At 39.6% G+C, this 15,716-nt stretch overlaps 1 protein-coding gene across 1 annotated transcript in view; it reads left to right on the top strand.

The window, feature by feature from the left end:
* emilin1b (elastin microfibril interfacer 1b) overlaps positions 1 to 15,659 on the top strand; it is a 59,728-nt gene extending 44,069 nt beyond the window's left edge. Inside the window, exons 3-8 of the mRNA XM_049463478.1 lie at positions 2,863 to 3,083; positions 5,552 to 7,696; positions 9,040 to 9,165; positions 10,941 to 10,958; positions 12,911 to 13,045; positions 14,576 to 15,659. Coding sequence (XP_049319435.1) covers positions 2,863 to 3,083; positions 5,552 to 7,696; positions 9,040 to 9,165; positions 10,941 to 10,958; positions 12,911 to 13,045; positions 14,576 to 14,898 — 2,968 coding nt within the window. The 3' untranslated portion in view covers positions 14,899 to 15,659. The remainder of the gene's footprint in view (positions 1 to 2,862; positions 3,084 to 5,551; positions 7,697 to 9,039; positions 9,166 to 10,940; positions 10,959 to 12,910; positions 13,046 to 14,575) is intronic.
* The last annotated feature ends 57 nt before the right edge of the window (positions 15,660 to 15,716 follow it).

Raw genomic sequence — 15,716 nt, 5'->3', positions numbered from 1 at the left:
ATGGGATGGCAGGCCGCAGGATTTAGTCCTGAAGCAGCAGAATGCAGGCCGTTGTTTTTCCTCTCTGTGGTTCTGAGTCTGAACCCGGTCCGGCTTTTCTCACGCTGCCCTGAGAACCAGCTCCCAAACAACCACCCGACCCACAGTCACTGAGTTCAGCTCACTCTCTCTAACTCAGAAATACCATATTTAATATATCATCAATATATCTCCCACTGTCACATCATTATACTGATCCAGACTATGAAGGAACACATAATGAATAATGTAGTAACTTAAAAACAGTGTTAAACAAACTAAAATACTCTGTGAAGTATTTAGATACTCTTATCTGAGGAGCTGTTTATTAACTTGCTGTTTCTGAGGCTGGTTACTCTGATAAGCGTATCCTGTACAACAGAGGAAACTCTCGCTCTTCCTGCTCTTTCCTGGGGCGGTCCTGATGAGTGCCAGTTCCATCATTATATCGTTTTTAATGGTCTTTTTTTGCGACTGCACCTGCAAAATGACTGACCCTCATTTTTTCTTAAAGTATTTTCTTTACTTAGTTGAGTAGTTGTTGCTTCTCATAACCTGGATTCGAACATTACTCAAATATTCACTATTCACTGTATACCTGTAACTCTACCTCTTCACTACTTTACTTTAACTGATGCTCTCAAACACTTTATTAAGAGACAAGAAATTCAAGTAATTAACTCTTGATGAGTTCAGCACAGCTGTTAACTGAAAGCCTGAATTCCAGGAGACTCTACCTCATAAAACTGACTGAGAAAATCCAGCAGAGATGTTCAAAATTCATCATCTAAACAAGAATATAAAACATATTTAGTTTTTCTTTATAGTTTGGATGAGTTTAGTATTAATCTACAATGCAGAATATTTTAGACATATAGTGCCTATATCCGAGTGTGAGTGTGTGTGTGTGTAGGACTGTATAAGCTGTATAAGCATCTGCTGCCCAGCTGTGCTGTGTGTGATGAAGTGTTGGCCTTGCTAACAGTACACACACACACACACACACACACTCGTGCTCAGGCCGTGTCGACAGTTACCTGACGTGTGTGTGGTAGTAAAACCCGAGCAGGACGTTTTGCAGGGTAATAATGTTCCCCCGGGGTCGGAGGGCAGCGGGTTCAAACCAGAAAAAAAAACAGTGTATTATCTAGATAATATATCAGATTAAACTGCACCCAATCAGCAGTTTAGCTCAAAAAAAAGAAATATATTTTAGGGCTTTGAGTGGTCCAGCAGGTTAAAGTGCTGCCTCTATGGTCAGGAGATCGCTGGTTTAAATCCCGGTCATGCAGCTTGCCATCAGCTGCCGGAGTCCTGAGAGAGCACAGTTGGCTCTCTCTTGCTCTCTCTGGGTGGGTACAGTACAGTAGATGGCGCTCTCTCTTTCCCCTCATCACTCCTAGGGTGATGTGGATCAGCACAAGGCTGCGTCTGTGAGCTGATGTATCAGCTGCGCTTTCCTGCGAGCGTTAGCCCTGTGATGATCTATATATCCATTCGTCCGTCCGTCCATCCATCTATCCATCCATCCATCCGTCTGTCTGTCTGTCTGTCTGTCTACTTTATTTTATAATCTCCATGTATCGTTCCAACCTTGGCCGCTTTACTGTATATGTATCCCCGAGCAAAATCAACATAATTTGACCTAATTTATCCAGAGATAAAATTTCCTCTGTCTTTGTATTGTTTTTTCTTGGTTGGCTACTGTCAGTAACTAGTGGGAGGCAGCGCCCCCTAGAGGGGGTTCTGATAACTGTGTGGTTGTACTTTTTTGTATTGACCATCACAGGATTTAAAGGGCCGCTCACTAGAGGTTAGATCGGGCCCATAAATTCCGAACCGACCCAGCCCGAGCCCGTGCACGTTCTGCCCGAGCCCGACCCAACCCGAACCATAAACTGTCATCATAAGACCCGAGCCCGACCCGACCCGCCCCATAAACTGTCTGTTTTCGGGCTGTTTGAATGAGCGAAATATGATCAGAATTATGTTAATTAACACTGTAACATAGAAGCATAGAACTATTATTTAATTAAAATGATTTTTAAGAACAGCTAAACACAGTGCTGCAGGTCAAACGCGGAGGCGTTCACGTGCGAGAGAGAGACAGAGAGGGAGAGAGAGTGAGAGAGAGAGAGTGAGAGAGCGAGAGAGAGAGTGAGAGAGAGAGAGAGAGAGAGAGAGAGAGAGAGAGAGAGAGAGAGAAGAGAGAGAGAGAGAGAGAGAGAGAGAGAGAGAGAGAGAGATTTGCGTGTTCTGATGTGAGCTACTCACAGGTAAAGGTTCTCTTTTATCTCCTCGTGCTCATATTCTAGTCCCATACATAATTCTGCAGCTCCCTCAGTGTTTTCTGTCGTATTTTGCGGTTAGCGCGAGCGCTTACAACTAACACCGCGGAGCGCGAGGTGCCGCCGCCCTTGTGCCGAATACGCTGCTGAATCCGACTCCCGCTTCGCGGACAGAATCGGCACAACACCCCCCGCTGTACAACTGAAAAAGAACTGAAAAAACAGACGCCTACATCTAAGACTATTTTCTGGAGCCCGACCCGACCCGGCCCGAGGAATGTGGTGGGAAATCTCGGCCCGGACCGACCCGATTTCGGGTCAGGCCTCGGGTCAGGCCGGGTTTGGGCAGAGAAGCTCTACCGCTCACACAGTTTGTTGTTATATATTTCAGGGGCAACTAACTGGTTTGCTTGCCCTGTTGAAACGGGTCTGATCTCTTTGTGATAATAGTGTGGTCAGATTTAACAGGATAAATAACAGCAGTATTAGAAGCTTGTGGTGTAAAAGTGAATAATTCAGTTTTTATTTAGTTCTCTCTGTTTTTGGCGTGTTGAAGGTATCGGACGTACATGAGGCCGAGATATAAGGTGGCGTATAAAATGGTGACGGAGATGGAGTGGAAGTGCTGCCACGGCTTCAGCGGAGACGACTGCAACACCGGACCCAGCGCTGGATCCGTCACCCAGATCTCCACAGCCCGACCCTGGCCCAAACCCTCCAACCCCAACCCGGGACACTCCGGCTCCTCTACAGGACACGGGCAGGGCGGAGCCGGGGGTGAGTACTCACTGACCTCAACAGTCAGACGTTCATCACTATCTCGCACTTATTACACACAGGTCCAGGTAGCTGCACCGTTAAAATAGCAATCCACCAAAGTCAGAGCTCACCTGTTCTACTCTTAAAGAGAATGATGAGCCACTCTGATTGTTTTTTGTCAATTTTTGCAATTTTCTGCCTGATATTACATAACTATATCTTTAAAGTTTGACAATAAACATTGCAGAAATTCTTAATTGTAATTGTAATAAAAATAAAAAACTGAATTAAATCTGCAACTGTCAAAATGCAATAAAAATTAAATGAAAATGAACTTTAAAAAATTTTAAATCAATACAAATTAATCATTTCACTGTCCTCCAAACCTTTCATTTTTTTACGTTTTTCTAGTTTTTATTTCTGTTTTCAATCACGCAGAATTTGTAACTGATTCCTCTTAAAACTGCTATAAATTATTAAGTGTATTAAGAGCACAATACAGTACAACTGTCTCTCTGTTTTATGAGTCTACAAAATTCTCAAATCTTTTAAAATGTGAATAACTCACTAAATAAATCACTGCAGAGATAAAATAAAATTTGTATCACCGTTACATACAGGCCAAGGACCATTAAGGGGTTAATTTACACGTTACGCCCCAAATTAAACACACCGACTATGAATAAGAGAATTAGTACATTACTTTTTTGCATTGCGTTTTGAGCTGCGCAAGGTGTACTTTTCCCATCGTTACAATAGCAAAGACACACTGACACACCCTAAATCAAACTGCATGGTGCACGGTTATGGCTCGACTTAAGATCACTAAAATAGTGCCTTTGCCTTTAGGAATAAAGCTGTATGTGACTAAAACCAAAAGTTTTAAGATTTCAACGTGTGGTTTTATCATAGTCCACACAAACACACATATATATATATTATTATTATTATTACATTAAAATATGTGATGTCATGTGGTACATGAGGTGGAACAAAATTGTAATCTCACTGTCCAGTTCCACCCAAAAGAGCCAAAAATTTTAGATTTAATGTAGTTTAAATTAAATTAAAAAAATTAAATATAATATGAATGAAGTAAATAACAAGATAAATACACATAATATAAAGGGAAAGAAAATAAATATTTTTTAGGATTTTTTTTAGGAAATCTAATTGCAGCAGTTGTTATGAAGCAAATTATAGCCAAACTATTAACAAATCATAAAATCATACTTAATTGCACACAATTTTCCTTTTTGGTTTTATTTCTATATTAAAAAAATTTAGAAGACAAAGTGTCTCAAAACTTATTCTCTGAAAGAATATATTTGAATGCATAGTTAAACAGAGGTGTGCCATATTGTATTGAACATGATAATATCGTTATTAATTGTTTAAGGGATTAAAAAAAAGACTGAAAAGACTAAAGGTCAGCCTATTTTGTAGTTTTTTTATTTTTTTGTTTACTCTAAAACTTTAAGGATAGTTGTGTATATTCCCAGTTTAATTTTAATTCACCATACATTTACTATACATGTACTTTTATTGTATGATTATTATTTTTTTTTTTTGTTTCATTATTTTTTTATATTATTTTATCTAAAATCTTAGTAACCAGAGTCTTGGTAAGTTATTGTTGTTTACAAAACAGGCAAAATACAGATATATATTGTTTCTACTGAATGTTTAAAACTGTTTTACTATATAAACAAATATATTTTTGTAAAAACAACAATAACTTACCAAGACTCTGGTGACCAAGATTTCGTATAAAATAATTGAAAAAAAGTACATGTATAGTAAATATATGGTTTACAATATTAAACTGTGAATATACACAAATAAATACACAGTAAACAAAAAAAAAAACACTAAAATAGGCTACTTTCAAACTTTTAGACTTTTTAGTTTTTTTTAATCCCTTGATCAAATAATAGAGATTAAAGATATTATCATGTTCAATACAATATGGCACACTTATATTTAGCTATGCATACATATAAATACATTCGTCCAAAAGTTTTTGAACACCTTGTCTTCTGAAGGTTGACTGATTTTTAATAGGCAAGGGAAGGCAAGTTTATTTATAGAGCACATTTCAGACACAACGGTCATTCAAAGTGCTTTACAAATGATAAAATACACAGAGAAAACAAATTACAGAAACATGTAAAAGAATAACAGTAAAAATGGAAATAAAAATAAAATAAGAATAAAGCATGATATAAAAGTGCCATTACAGAATAAAAGTGTGCGGAGCTGCAGTGTTTTAAGCTGATAGAAATAAAATAATAAAGAAAATTGTGTGCAGTTAAGTTTGATTTGATAATAGTTTGGCTATACTTTGCTTCACAATAACTGTAACAGTTTATTCTTCTCATATCTCCAACATATTTTTGCGTTTACCGAATAAAACCCTTTTAGGCCCGTTTCTCTGCATGCTCTGGAAAGCGTCTGATCCGTTCTAATCTCTGTTTTTTCTCCAGGGAGAGGCGACAGTGACAAGATGAAGCAGCTCGAAGACAAAATCCAGAGCCTGACGAAAGACCTCCACGACCTGCAGTCCACGCTACGTGGGATGAACGAGAAGTTCCAGGAGGAGATGAGGAAGCCTGGCGGCGGTAACGGCGCGAAGACGCCGGCGGACCAGCCCGAGATGAAGGAGACCATTCACAACATCCAGACCAAGCTGGACCAGCTGGACAACAGAACCCAAGCTCACGACAAAACTCTGGTGAACATCAACAACCACCTGGTGAATGGAGGTGGTGGCGGTGGCGGAGGCGGCGGGAACGACCTGGGCGTAGACAGAGACACGGGAGACGGTGGATTTAACATCATGAAGGAGGAGATTCTGCGAGAGCTGGAGAACCGGGTAAGCGTTTCCTGTTCCGCCTGCCAGGCCGGGGTGGATGACCTGCGGCGGCAGCAGCAGAGGGACCGGGAGAGGATCCTCGCTCTGGAGAAACAGATCAGCGCCATGGATCAGCGGAACCGGCAAACTCTGGACAATCTTCGCCGAGACCTGAGCCGAAGCCAAAGCTGCTGCGATTCGGTCATCGACCTCCGAGAGAGGCTTGGGCAAGTGGACAAGAAGGTGACGTCAAATTCAGAGGCTTGTGAAAGCCTGCAGGACCGCATGGACAAGGAGCTGAGAGGAAGCGGAGGCGAAGTAACAGAGGACACTATCAGTGGTTACTTGCAAGAACTGGAGCGCCGACTGAACGGCACAGTTCAATCCATGGAGGAGAACGTCGCCTACATGGAGAACGACTTGAAAGACCTTTTCCACAAGGGGCTTCGAGACTTGCGTAATGACCTCTCCAGTCGCATCGAGGACCAAGACGACAGGATTACAGACCTGGATTTGGACATTGGCGCCGTAAAAGAGACAGTGTTTGATCTGGACAAGCGTTTAACCCGTCAAGAGAACTTTACTTTGCATGTAGACAGGAAGATAAGCGAATGCTCTTCGTGCTCCAGTCCTAGAAGGCCGCCTACCCCACCAGGAGAAGAAGATTACATCAGCCAGGAGGATACGGTGAAGTCCCTGAAATGGAGGGTCATCGCCAACGAGCACAAAATCAAAACGTTTGAAACCCGACTGAAAGAAATCTCGGTGTCTGGAGACTCTATGACGGACAAAGTCATCGACCTCAGCCACGATATCCGCAAGATCAAAGCTCTGACCGGCGACAACGGGGAACACTTCAACAGAATTGTAACAGAGATCGAGAACTGCGACCTTTGTAGGACGGTTCAAGACGACTTGAGGATACTGAAGAACATCACGAGCCACGCTGTGGACAAGTGGCAAACGGATATGAACTACATCAAGGGGAAGGTCGACTCCGGACAGAGCGGGTGTTCGGACGTTTGCTCTGACCTTCAGGAGGACGTCGATAAACTGAAGGAGGACGTACAGAAGTGCCAGTGTAAGATCAGTTTGGAGAGTCCCAGTGGAACGGGAACTTCAGGAACGACAGGTAGAGGCGATGGCGACAGTGGCCTGGATCACTCTCAAAAGCCTCTAGATGGCCACAGTGTCATCAGCAGCAACAACGGCAACCTCCGGTCAATCCAGGGACAGTTGTCCGAGGTCATCTTGACCTTCAGCTCCATCAACGACACTCTGAAAGGGTTGGAGCACAGCGTCCACAAGCACAACAGCGTCATCACGGACCTGGGCAACACCAAAGACAAGATCATCTCAGAGATCGACAAGATCCAGCAGGAAGTGACGGAGCACATCGAGGACAGTAAACTACGCTTCGACAATGTGGACCGAGACGTGAAACGCTTCGGGAACAACTTCGTGGTGGAGATGGGTGACTGCAAGAGGACAGGCGACGGTCTGGACAAGAGACTCTCGAAGCTGGAGGGCGTCTGCGGCCGGCTGGACTCCGTCTCCGACAGTCTGCAGAAGATTAAGGAGGGTCTGAATAAACACGTCTCCAGCCTGTGGAACTGCGTCAACGGCCTCAACGCCACGGTGTCCTCCCACAGCAGCTTCATCCACACCATCCAGGACACTCATCTGGACGGCATCCACAGCAAGGTCAAGCAGCTCAACTCGTCCCTGCAGCACGTCCTCAAGCAGTTCCAGGACATAACGGAGCAGGACCTAACAGGTACCCAATCCCAAACATCTTATAAGTCAAGTCAAGTTCTTTTATTGTCAGTACTGCATATGTACAGGACATAATTTAAATTATGTTACTCTCTTTCACAAAAATTACAGCAAGTACAAAAAATAAGATTATAAATATAAAAGAATGGGAGACACTATGTGTACAATACAACAAGGACACAGTAGACATACATGAGACAAAAGACAATAGTGCAGTAGTGATGGGGGTGAAAATAAGATATATAATATAAAATAATTGGATTATATAATATATAATATAAAATAACCTGCATTATCAATGTTATAATGGAATAAAATGTAAGAATGCGGTTTTCTCTCTGTAACGCAGAGAAAAGAAGACTCTTATATTCTATTCTACTATAAAATATATATATAGGCAGGACAAGGCAAGTTTACTTATATAGAACCTTTCATACCCAAAGGTCATTCAAAGTGCTTTACAAATTAAAAAATACAAAGAGAGTCATGTAAACATGTAAGAGAATAACAATAAAAATAGAAATAAAAAATATAAAATAAGAATAAAGCATGATTCAAACATGATTACACTATAAATAAATAAACTAAATGAATTAGAATGAAACTGCATAAAGCACATACTGACATACATACAAAACCTCTGGAATATAATCAAGAAGAAGATGGATGATCACAAACCATCAAACCACCAAACTGAACTGCTTGAATTTTTACACCAGGAGTAAAGCAGCATAAAGTTATCCAAAAGCAGTGTGTAAGACTGGTGGAGGAGAACATGATGCCAAGATGCATGAAAAAAAACTGTGATTAAAAACCAACCAGGGTTATTCCACCAAATATTGATTATTTCTGAACTCTTAAAACTTTATGAATATGAACTTGTTTTCTTTGCATTATTTGAGGTCTGAAAGCTCTGCATCTTTTTTGTTATTTCAGTCATTTCTCATTTTCTGTAAATAAATGCTCTAAATGAGAATATTATTATTTGTAATTTGGGAGAAATGTTGTCTGTAGTTTATAGAATAAAACAACAATGTTCATTTTACTCAAACATAAACCTATAAATAGCAAAATCATTGGTCTCTTGTTTTTTTTCCAGAGCTGTATAATATAATATAATAACACATACTGTGGGACTCCACAAGATTCTCTCCATTAGAATTATTATTATTAATAATAAATTTAAATATAACATGTTTTTTTGGCTACACACAGTTCTATAGAAAATATCAAATTATATTAGGTATAAGAAATATAAATCATGAAGAAAGCAAGTGTTTTAATAACAGAAGTGTGTAGAAATAGATAAACCGCGGTGTTTTAAATCACGTTGTGTGGCTGCAGGTCTACCTGGACCCCCAGGCCCTCAGGGAGAGAGAGGATATCCAGGACTTCCTGGACCACAAGGACCAGCCGGCAGAGAAGGACCACCCGGCAAACCGGGAGTGGAGGGACCAAGAGGAGCTCAAGGTAACAGACCTTTAATATTCATATACGACTTTATTATTCATATACAACTTTATTATTCATATACGACTTTATTATTCATATACGACTTCATTATTCATATACGGCTTTATTATTAAAATACAACTTCATTATTCATATACGACTTCATTATTCATATACGACTTTATTATTTAAATACAACTTAATTATTCATACACGACTTTTTTATTCATATACGACTTCATTATTCATATACGCCTTTATTATTAAAATACTATTCATATACGACTTTATTATTAAAATACTATTCATATACGCCTTTATTATTAAAATACGACTTCATTATTCATATACGACTTTATTATTAAAATACGACTTCATTATTCATATACGACTTTATTATTAAAATACGACTTCATTATTCATATACGACTTTATTATTAAAATACTATTCATATACGCCTTTATTATTAAAATACGACTTCATTATTCATATACGACTTTATTATTAAAATACGACTTCATTATTCATATACGACTTTATTATTAAAATACGACTTCATTATTCATATACGACTTTATTATTAAAATACGACTTCATTATTCATATACGACTTTATTATTAAAATACTATTCATATACGCCTTTATTATTAAAATACGACTTCATTATTCATATACGACTTTATTATTAAAATACGACTTCATTATTCATATACGACTTTATTATTAAAATACGACTTCATTATTCATATACGCCTTTATTATTAAAATACTATTCATATACGCCTTTATTATTAAAATACGACTTCATTATTCATATACGACTTTATTATTAAAATACGACTTCATTATTCATATACGACTTTATTATTAAAATACGACTTAATTATTCATACACGACTTTTTTATTCATATACGACTTCATTCTTCATATACGCCTTTATTATTAAAATACGACTTCATTATTCATATACGCCTTTATTATTAAAATACGACTTCATTATTCATATACGACTATTTTTAAAATACAACTTCATTATTCATATAAAACTTATTCATATAAAACTGTATTATTAATATAAGACTTCATTATTGATATATACTGGCCAGCGCAGGCCTCTGCTGGCTGATGTATTAGAGCTGGGGATACAGCGCTTTCCTCTGAGAGCACTTATAGCTAATAATACGAGGAGTCCTAGTGAATATAACAGAGTGAAGGTTGTGATGTCACTGCCCTTATAAAAGAAAAGTGCATTAAAAAGGTACATACTTTTTAAAATTAAAATATGTACTTAAATACAAACTAAATGTACTGTTTTAGAACAACCTAATAGTAATTAATCTAGATTTAAACACAAAATACAATCATTAGTTTGTTCTTTTGAGAGCGTTTTTCACTTAACTTCTGTGAACTTAGGTAAATTCATGTATATATGTGTTTTAATACACTTGAAATATATTGTTCTATGTTGGGAAAGAAAAGAGAATTGTATAGACTGTATAAAAGGTTGTTTATAGTGAATGTTAATATTGGTAATATTTATCTACGTGTGTAATAGTAAGTGTGTTCATAAGGAGTAAATATAAATGATAAATGTATTTTTATACAGTGTTAATATTACATATAAACAACTATTTTGTGTTATTTATTCAGTGTGTGATGTTTAAAGCTGCTTTTTACACACACACACACACACTCTCACACACACACACACACACACACACACACACACACACACACACACACACAGACATAAACACACACTCACCCTCTGAACTCTCTGTTTTTTTCAGGTCCCAAAGGGCTGCAAGGTATGAGCTTTTTTTCCCAGAATTCCTTTCTGCCAGCCCTGCGGCTATTTTAAATACGCCACATCCTGCCAATCACATCACAGCTACTGGCAGAGTCACTACACCTCAGAGAGAGAGAGAGAGTATGTGTGTGTGTGTGTGTGTGTGTAGTGTGTGTGTGTGTGTGTGTGTGTGTGTGTGTGTGTGTGTGTGTGTGTGTAGTGTGAGTGTGTGTGTGTGTGTGTGTGTGTGTGTGTAGTGTGAGTGTGTGTGTGTGTGTGTGTGTAGTGTGTGTGTGTGTGTGTGTGTGTGTGTGTGTGTGTGTGTGTAGTGTGAGTGTGTGTGTGTGTGTGTGTGTGTAGTGTGTGAGTGTGTGTGTGTGTGTGTGTGTGTAGTGTGTGAGTGTGTGTGTGTGTGTAGTGTGTGTGTGTGTGTGTGTGTGTGTGTATCTTTAGGAGTAAAAACTATGAATATATATATTTTTCTACATAGTAAATGAATAGTTAAGTGATCTATCAGATTATGAAGGAATCATGTAGTAACTTAAAAACAGTGTTAAACAAACCAAAATACTCTGTTAGACTAATAACTCTGATAAACTTATCCTGTACAACAGAGGAAACTCTCGCTCTTCCCTCATCATCTAATGCCAGGTTCACACTACATGATTTTGGGACAGTTTTTCATTAATCGCTGACAAACTCTGCTTGGAGGGAAATCGCAAATATTTGGCATGCTAGATATCTGACTCAGTCAGTGACTGGGAGTCAAGAGCAGTGACTACATACAGCCAATAGAATCCCAGAGAAAGAGAAAAACACCTCCTGCATTACCAGAGCTGTTTATGGAGAGTCGCTGATCAGTCGTATAGTGTGAAAATCTTAACAACTGAAGGACTCACAATTACAGCACAACCAGTCAGGTAGTGTAAAAATCACTATGACAGACCACTCAAAAAGTTGTGTAGTGTGAACCTGGCATAAACAAGGGGAGCTACTTTGAAGAATGTAAAATATTAATCATATTCTGGTTTGTTTAACACTTTTTTTATTTCATAAATAATTCCAGATGTTTTTATTCATAGTTTGGATGAGTTTAGTATTAATCTACAATACAGAACATTTTAAATTCTGAGTTTAAACAGTGTAGGGTATTTGTACTGATGTTGGGTATTTGATTGTACTGATGTTGGGTATATGATTGTACTGATGTTGGGTATTTGATTGTGCTGATGTTGGGTGTTTGATTGTACTGATGTTGGGTATATGATTGTACTGATGTTGGGTATTTGATTGTACTGATGTTGGGTATATGATTGTACTGATGTTGGGTATTTGATTGTACTGATGTTGGGTGTTTGATTGTGCTGATGTTGGGTATATGATTGTACTGATGTTGGGTATTTGATTGTACTGATGTTGGGTGTTTGATTGTACTGATGTTGGGTGTTTGATTGTGCTGATGTTGGGTGTTTGATTGTGCTGATGTTGGGTATTTAATTGTATTGATGTTGGGTATTTGATTGTACTGATGTTGGGTATTTGATTGTACTGATGTTGGGTATTTGATTGTACTGATGTTGGGTATTTGATTGTACTGATGTTGGGTGTTTGATTGTATTGATGTTGGGTATATGATTGTACTGATGTTGGGTGTTTGATTGTGCTGATGTTGGGTGTTTGATTGTGCTGATGTTGGGTATTTAATTGTATTGATGTTGGGTATTTGATTGTACTGATGTTGGGTATTTGATTGTACTGATGTTGGGTGTTTGATTGTGCTGATGTTGGGTGTTTGATTGTGCTGATGTTGGGTGTTTGATTGTGCTGATGTTGGGTGTTTGATTGTGCTGATGTTGGGTATATGATTGTATTGATGTTGGGTATATGATTGTACTGATGTTGGGTATTTAATTGTACTAATGTTGGGTATTTGATTGTATTGATGTTGGGTATTTGATTGTATTCGTGCAGGTCTTCCAGGTCTGGACGCCAGTGTTCCCAATATCGCTTTCTCGGCGGCTCTGACTAAACCGATGGGGAATTCTGGAACTATAGTGTTTGATAAGCTCTTCGCTAATGAAGGAGATTTCTATAATGCAAACACAGGTAATTTACATACATACATAATAACCAGAATATTATACTGTATATAACTCCTTTATATACCATCTGATCCACATTTACACACAAACCAAACACATCATTAACAGAGCAGTGCTGAACAATGCACTGACATGCCACAAGTCATGGGACAGGAACTAGTATTGTGTTCTATGACTTTTACCATGTTGATTACACTCATGTTTGCTTCCTGTTTATTTATCTGCTGCAGAGAGTCCTATTGTATTGGCAGTAGTTCTATAACAGTCTATGGGCCCTATCGTTCACCCTGCTTAAGGAACGTTACGATGCTCATTGCTGTCTTACACCCCGTCAACAGCTGTTAAAATAGACGCAAAGTTTAGGAATAAATCTACACTGATGGGCGTGTTTCTGTCTTGGCGTTGGAAAACACAGGTGCACCACTGACTGATTAAAACCCTTACTACAGTCAACAATCATTCCTATAGGTACACCCTTCATGCTGCATACAACCCCATTCATTAAACAACAAAACCATAGCGATTACCCTGGATACCATAGCAACACCTTAGGAACCACCTAGCAACTGCTTAGCATCACCATAGCAACCACCATGAATACCATAGCAACGCCTTAGCAACCACCTAGCAACCTTTGGAACTGCTTAGCAACATCATATCAACCACCACAGACACCATAGCAACCAACTAGCAGTGTCTTAGCAACCACCTCGCAACTGCTTAGCAATACCATAGAAACCACCATGGATACCTTAGCAACGCCTTAGCAACCAACTAGCAACACCTTAGGAACCACCTAGCAACTGCTTAGCAACACCAGAGCAACCACAATGGATACCATAGCAGCGCCTTAGCAACCACCTCGCAACTGCTTAGCAACACCTTAGCAACTGCCATGGATACCATGGCAACGCCTTAGCAAACAGCTAGCAACACCATAGCAGCCACCGTAGTGAATGGTGGGAGCAATTCTAGCTGTGCAACCATAGCAACCACCATGGATACCTTAGCAACGCCTTATCAACTGCCTAGCAACACCTTAGGAAACACCTAGCAACTGCTTAGCAATACCAGAGCAACCGACATTAATACCATAGCAATGCCTTAGCATCCATCTAGCAACACCTTAGGAACCACCTAACAACTGCTTAGTAACACCATGAGTACCATAGCAATGCCTTAGCAACCACCTAGCAACATCATAGCAACCACCACATACACCATAGCAACCACCTAACAACACTTTAGCAACCACCTAGCAACTGCTTAGCAACACCATAGAAACCACCATGGATACCATAGCAGCGCCTTAGCAACCACCCAGCAACTGCTTAGCGACACCTTAGCAACTACCATGGATACCATTGCAACACCTTAGCAACCAGCTAGCAACACCATAGCAGCCACCGTAGTGAATGATGGGAGCAATTTTAGCTGCGCAACCATCCTGTGTTTCACCATATTACTGCATCACGATGTTTCTCTAATTAATAATAAGATGATCTGAACTCCTGTTTCTGGTGTCGGCCGGCAGGGATCTTCACGGCTCCTCTGGACGGGCACTACTTCTTCAGCGCCATCCTGACCGGCCACAAGAACGTGAAGATCGAGGCGGTTCTGTCCAAGTCCAACTACGGCGTGGCGCGGGTGGACTCGGCCGGGTACCAGCCCGAGGGTCTGGAGAACAAGCCCATGGCGGAGGCCAAGCCCACGCCGGGGTCCCTCGCCGTCTTCAACATCATCCTGAAGCTGCAGATGCACGAGACCGTCTGCGTGGACCTGGTGATGGGGAAGCTGGCCCACTCCGAGGAGCCGCTCACCATCTTCAGCGGGGTTCTGCTGTTCGAGGACAAATAGGAGAACCTGGACTCCGGTTCCGCTGGGAGAACCTAGAACCTTACGACAGAGGTGATCCACGACCAGCTAGAGAAATAAAATTAAAATTAAAAATAAAAAAACGACGGGGCCAGAAAACGACCAAACGGATTCCACCACTGGCCAGCAGGGGGAGCTGTGGGGCACTGCGTACTTCCTGCGCTGTTGTTTTTTCCTCCGGAATCGTTTTCAGACCCTCTGATGATGATGAAGATGATGATGATGATGATGATGATGATGATGATGATGATGATGATGATGAACTCATTGGAGACAGAATTTTATAATTTTATAATTTTATAAGTGTAAAGCAGAGGAACTCTGAACTCTCGATATTTTCTACATATATATATATATATATATTTTACCCTCCTCCTCATTCAAACAAACAAACACGTGTTACCAGATACTACTGTAGGTTTTGTTTTTTTTTATTCTAATTGTTAAAATGTTTAATATTGATTGATTGATTGATGATAAAGTGTATTATTGATCCGCCTCCAGTGTTTATAGGAATCACCCAGCGAAGCCGTCGACTGTGAGGTCTGTTAGACTTCCTATATAACGCAAAAAAAAAAAACGTGCTGCGAAGTTCAGTATTCACCTGCCAAAGTGCTCAAAGTGCTCAACTCACACTCCAGGTTTACACTACTAAACTTGTGAGTGTGTGTATGTAAATGTGTGTGTGTTTGTTTTTGTGTTCAACAGGGATTAAAGAGGTTTATCTGTTTTGATAAAAAAGAGCAGCATGTTGTGTTTATATATATATATATACTGCGCACCTTTTACTCCTAGATTAA

Source organism: Astyanax mexicanus, chromosome 14, assembly GCF_023375975.1.
Source record: "Astyanax mexicanus isolate ESR-SI-001 chromosome 14, AstMex3_surface, whole genome shotgun sequence".
NCBI classification, from domain to species: Eukaryota; Metazoa; Chordata; class Actinopteri; order Characiformes; family Acestrorhamphidae; genus Astyanax; species Astyanax mexicanus.
Note: the sequence above shows the minus strand (reverse complement) of the source record. Positions and strands in the feature narration are given on the sequence as shown.